Source organism: Balaenoptera borealis (genome assembly GCF_965194805.1).
Source record: "Balaenoptera borealis genome assembly, chromosome: 7".
NCBI lineage: Eukaryota > Metazoa > Chordata > Mammalia > Artiodactyla > Balaenopteridae > Balaenoptera > Balaenoptera borealis.
Genome location: NC_138864.1, coordinates 83,292,128 through 83,298,127, shown reverse-complemented (window position 1 = coordinate 83,298,127; position 6,000 = coordinate 83,292,128). Strand labels below are relative to the sequence as shown.

General features: G+C 43.2%; 1 protein-coding gene across 10 annotated transcripts in view; it reads right to left on the bottom strand.

Moving 5' to 3' along the window:
• Positions 1-770: 770 nt before the first annotated feature.
• Positions 771-6,000, bottom strand: part of PLEKHA8 (pleckstrin homology domain containing A8) — a 96,962-nt gene continuing 91,732 nt past the window's right edge. For 6 of the 10 annotated variants that reach the window (XM_082397968.1, XM_082397967.1, XM_082397971.1 and 3 more), the window contains one exon: positions 771-4,969. In XM_082397968.1, coding sequence (XP_082254094.1) covers positions 4,772-4,969 — 198 coding nt within the window. In that variant the 3' untranslated portion in view covers positions 771-4,771. Of the gene's footprint in view, positions 4,970-4,997; positions 5,463-6,000 lie in introns of those variants that run through there. The other 4 variants (XM_082397966.1, XR_014246324.1, XR_014246325.1 and 1 more) reach the window with 4 other exon arrangements.

Below are 6,000 nucleotides of genomic sequence, written 5' to 3'. Positions count from 1 at the left end.
GCTTAAAACAAGCAAGATCTGTTGTGTTCTCACATAGCTTAGCTGAAAACATTTGTTCACGCTGAAAGAGAAGTGATTAAAAAGGGTAACCGAAGAATTTTGAAAACTTTTGCTTTGCAGAGTAGTGGTATGTTTTTTCCTTTTAATGAAAAGCTGTATAGAAACAGTGGAGAAGAAAGATCAATGCCTGCGTCAACCGTACCGCTGAGGATCGCTTACAAGTGCCCTGATGCAGCAGCTCAACAAGAAATCATGCAAATGGCTTCTGTACACAGGCTACTGCGTACAGTAGCCTGACAGTAGGACTGGGGACATTTCCAGAGGAGGTCTAGTGAACAGTATGTTCATGGAATTGCTGAAAGGACCCTAACACCCTTGTAATAGATAAGCAGTCTTAAAATACTATTAGACAGCTAGTGGGTATTTTTGTCATTCTTATGAACCCCTGAGTAAGCAACTGCAGACCACAAAGGGCCGCCCAGAAGCAGAGTGTGTTTCTAAGTAAAGCACTCTATGTGCATGTCACAGGGACACGGGTTGCCGTAGACACTGAAGCTCATGTACAGGCTCCACGAGATCACAAACGGCACGGAAGTCAGCCCCTCCAAGACCAAACACGTTAGCTCAGCCAACAGAACAATGGCTTAAAATGTACTGTACTTATAAATTCTAAATCTAAAAAAATTTTTAAAGGTTGATAGTTCACCTTAAAAAAAGAAATGAAACACAAGGGCAGGGAAGCTGAAGACTTATAAAACCCATGACTAATATCAGAAGCAACTGATTTTAATCGATGATTCAGAAATGCACCATCATGTAACCAACTTCTTATAGGACATGGTTGTTTAGTAGAGAAAAACATAAAAAGTGTTGTTTCAGGAAGTTTCCAAAATCACATCGTCTTTATTGCTCACGACACTTTGACTCTTCCTATTGACGTAAATGATATTTCTTCATACATATGACTTTCACAATCAGATTAAGTTTCCTTAATAAGACACCTCTTCCTTCAGCTCTTTTACTTACTTCAAATTTAATAAAGAAGAGTATAATTTATTTACTGGTCCCTACCACATATTTTTCTTAATTAAAAACACTTTCCCGAAAATATAAAGTTGAAAGCATTAACTTTTGATTAATTAATAATCAAAAAAGAGAAGACTGCAAACCTTTCCAGCAGCACTCATCTAATAACAGATCACCTTTCCTAGATGCTACACACCATGTGGTCACCTGCTTTACAGCTACACATGGGAACAGGGGTTCTTTAAGAAGCTCTTGCAGTCTGGGAGGGGAAGAAAATGCCCACTGACTGGGCACCTGACCCTGGCTAGGTCTGTGCCAGAGGCTCCACATACGTGCTAGAAGCTGCTGCTGAGGAATGGAGCAGAACAGCTAAGAAAGGGGATGGATTTGGTGCTCTGATGGGGGCACTGTTCGCAATCATTAGTAACAGAAGAGGAGAGAGAAGCAGCAGGGCTGAACTATGGAGTTCAGATACCCCTCAGCATGGAATATGACATTTGGGGAGGATTTATGTTCAGAATGACACGCAAATAATGATGACAAGGCACCTGAAGCCACTACTTAACACAGCCTAACAAACGCTGCCTTTCAAAGTCAATTCCCTGGGGACTGATGTGCTCAACATTCCAAGAGCCCCACTTCTAGAACTAACTACCTGAGGAGCTGGATCAAGAGGTGATGAGAAAATCATCTCTACCTCATAGTCACAAGTTGGTTCTTCCCCAAAAGGTATCCCTCTAACTTAACATTTTTGTCAAGATTAGCTATAATGAATCAAATCTGCTTTCAAGCACAAAAAAAATTTGCCATCATTGAAAGGATTTTGTTCAGTTAGACAAATATACATTAATCCCTCCTAAGTGTAAGGGCTGGCTTCTGCTGTGGGGAGAAGTGCAGACATGATGAAATTATGTGTATGGAAGTGCCTTATAAGAGGTCGTCCAAATGCTACTTATTAGCTTCTAATGATACTTAGAAGACACATTACCTTTTCTTTTCCTTCAGGATCTCTCTAAAGGTTACTCTAGAAAGGGAATCCTAAAAACGTTTGAGCAACCAACAAACATACTAGCGTTTTCCCATCTCCTCTCATTGTCAGAGAAAGAAAGCTTAGAGGTCCCAGGAATCTTAGAGGACGATGGAGAGAAAGCCTTATCTTTTCTCTTTGTCCTCGTCTTAGATAGTAAATGCCAATTAGCACACATTATGCCTTTAAATAAAATGGAGAAGCAAATACTGCAGGTTCAGGAGGAAGCTCTGACTGTGCCAAGCGTCAGGTCAAGTTGAATTTGTCATCTAATATGAAGTTCAATTCCCAGAGCTTTACGCATCTTAGGTAAACTTAGCATGCTCCAGTGAGGAAAATACCTATCAAAAAACATTACCCCCTTTCTGTAGGGTTGGAAAAGTGTTGAGTAGGTAATGCAACTTATTCAAGTTAGTCAAGTTACTCTGATCTGGGTTCTCAAAGATCCCGGATAATATGAAACCCTTCTTTCCCAGAAAACTGGGTCATATACACCAAGGCAGTACCTATAGAAACGCGAAATGGCCATGCTGAGCAGCTTTCTTTTTGTGTGTATTCAAAGCCTCGGTGGAAAATCTGAGGTATTTTCAGTGTGCCCACCTCTCTCCCAGAGACCACACCAGATCTCCTGAGGTGACGAGGAGCACCAGCATTTGCTCTGAACGGTCATGCTTCACAACACTTACAATCTCCTGGTAGCATCCCCACCCAATGGCGCAATGTCTAATGTGCATTCATTCAAGGAAAAGCAAAGGCTGGTGGCTTTTTCTTTTTCCCTTTTAGGAGGCTCCGTAAGGGCAGGAAGTCTAAATTATCCCCTAGTCCTGCCATCATGTTCACACTAGCCAGAGATGGAGGTCCGCACTAATTACTCGTGGGAATGGGAGAAGACAACACACACATCTTAGCAGCTGCTAACAGCAAGCGCTAAGATACAAAAGAATCAACATCACTTTAGCACCCTTTTTCTCCCTAGCCTTAAAATATTTGATGTTGTTTTTCTAAAGTTTAAGCATTTTCCAGAAGTCCTTACTGAGCACACAGTATCTGCTTCGTTAATTTGAGCTACACAAATGCCCATTTGTTTAAACACAGACAAAAAAAATCAATACCCCTCCGTACATTAACCTCTCACCTAAGGAGAGAGTTCTCTTTACCCTCGGGACAGCATCACCTGTGCCCCTCAAAGGAACTCACCTTCTACCTGGGGAACTTCCCTTCCAGCTACTTTAAGCGAGTAGCCCCTGACAGGGAAGGCACCCATGGCCTCTCCCCCCACCCCCCGCTTGGCAGCCTGGCCTGCTGAGAGACTGGGGCCACAGTCCTGGCGTCACACTCTTCAGGAGAACGCCTACACAAGGTAGTTTTGTGAAAGGCTTAAATCCCACCTTTAAACTGTGACACAGTCCCAGAGCTTTTAAGATAGATAAGCAGCTGCATTTAGCTTACTCTGCACCATTGGTGATAAAGCCAAGATTGATCAGAGAGCACATTCAGAACCGTGGTCCCTGAAGGCCTGCTGGCTCAATTAAGAAACCTGCTGAGTAAACTTGCTCCACTTCTCACTCTCCCTTTAACTACTTCATTTCAACGATAGCCTCTTCCTCTTTGAAAAAAAGGACACATCATTTAGTTCATGCAGAAGACTGGGAATTCTGTAAACTAGAATTTAATCTCGTAGCTCTTCAACCCTGTGTGCACAAGAATAACTTGGAAAGTTTATTCAAATTCAAGGTTTATTATCCTGAGTCCCAATCCCACAATTCTGGTTCTTCAGGTCAAGGTAAGGCCTGGGAATTTGCTTTTCAAACAAGCACTCCATGTGATTTTGATGCAGAGGTGGTCCAGATCACACATGGAAATCACGTGGTTCTTCTATTTAGTGGCTGTGTGACTGAGCAAATCCCTCGACCTTTAAACCTTCCTTTTGAAGTTTAATAATAATCCCTGAATGTCACGGTTTTGCTGTGATGTCCAACTGAGATGATGCCGAGAAAGCAGGCTGGCAAAGGGTGTGCACTGCACGGGGTCACCTCAGATGACCTGTCCCACCCCTCCCATACTGTCCTCCAGCTCGGGGCTAGGACACACCACTCATCTCTTCAGAGCCAGTCTCCTGGCCCATAAACAGGGATGGCATTGCTTGGTCACACCAACGCCCCGGACACGCTGACTACACAGGCTCTCCTGGCCCACAGAGCCACAGAGAAGAGGATTCTTTGCAGAACGTCTAGGAATAGTGAACTCTACATTTCAATAGCTTCAACAAAGGGGCTGAGCTCCCTCTAAATTTTTAGTCTAATTCTAAATTGATTGAAACACTGGCTATGAGTTACAGTCCTTGATAAAGAAATTGCTCAATTTCAGCTTGGGTTTGGGTGGCCCATTAAAACTAAAAGCAAAACACAATACTAACAAATTCATTTGTCAAATCTGCTCTTATAACTCGCCGTTCACGTCTGTGTAACAGCTATGATTTGGTTTCCAGGAGGCCCTTTGAACTGAATATATAGCACCTTGATTTTTAAACAAACACACAAAACATATATGCATTTTAAAAATTATACATAAAAGCACTAGGCTTTGCCTCCTCCTCTCCATCCCCCCAAGTAAGGGACTGGAGAGGACTGAAGCTGCTGCTGGAAATTAAGCAGGGCAACGAAACACTTTAGCGAACTTTATTCCCTGAAGTTAGGAGGCGGCGCTGCCCTGCAGACATCATACCACCTCGTCAGATTCCAGTCCGTGGACCTCATATAAAGTGTCCAGTATCGCCAGCTGCTTTTCCATGGCGGGGAGGTAAAGGCTGAGGTCCCTCTGCATCCCAACACTGAAAGCTGCTTTCTGGTGGTCGCCTTCCTTAATGGTTAATGCAGCCACAAAATCTTCATAGGATGGAGCTGCCCTCAGAGCTAACTGCAAAAGAATTGCCCATGAGAAGCTGCACCACGGCTTGCTCTCTTGCACATTATACTCATGCACAAGCGCATGCGTACACACACACTCACACACATACAGAGCTGAGGGGAGCAAGAGTGAAAAAAAAAAGGCATACACCCTTTCAGTTCATGGACTCTAAAATTATGTTTCAAGCACCAAATCACTTTAAGGCTAGAAGAAGCAAGTATGTTCTTGGGCCATCTTGAGGATGCATAATCCCATCAAGTCAGGGAATGCTGAGAGAAAAACAGTTTGAGGAAAGCTCCTTTCTCATTCACAGTGATCCAGCCTCTTCCGGTTGAGTGCTCAGGTTGACCTGCACGCATGCTGCTACCATAGTCTTTGTCGGCACATGGCCAGCCTGGCAGGGCGTCTCACCATCCTATTTGTATCTCATCTCCACGTACTTTCTTTGCATGTCTCCTATTTCCCCCTACATGGATATTTCCTTTGTAGTCTTGAATATTTTCTAAAAAGGAAGGGGGTTAACATTTGTTGTCTGCTTGTACACTGACACTTTAACGTATTTTATCCCAGTTAATCTTTGTAAGAACCCTGTACAATTTACATTCCTATTTGACAGATAGACATCACACAGCTAGTGAGCGCCAGGGCCGGGATCTGAACTTAGAATCGTCTCTATGCTTTTTCAACTACACCTCCAACCACACTGCTTCCCTGATGTAAGATTTCCTAAGCTCCTTATAGCTCCCCTCCCTTTGCAGGCCAACTGTTCCCTAAGCTTGCTAAAATCTGCTATCTGGCACCTACTGGTTTGGCTCTGCTGAGTTCTCTGGAGACTTTTTGGAATCTTGAATAATCATTCTGCAGTTGCTTTCTTGAGCTTCCTTATATTTAAAGTCTTTTGAGAATCAACCCTCTCCTTTTTTGCAACTGAAAGTGACTGGCATTATGCAGTGGTTAAAGCACAGGTGTGGGTGAGGAGACCTGGACTTGAATCCCCAATCTTTTACATATTATCTTGAGGAATTTAAGTAAGGTGATTA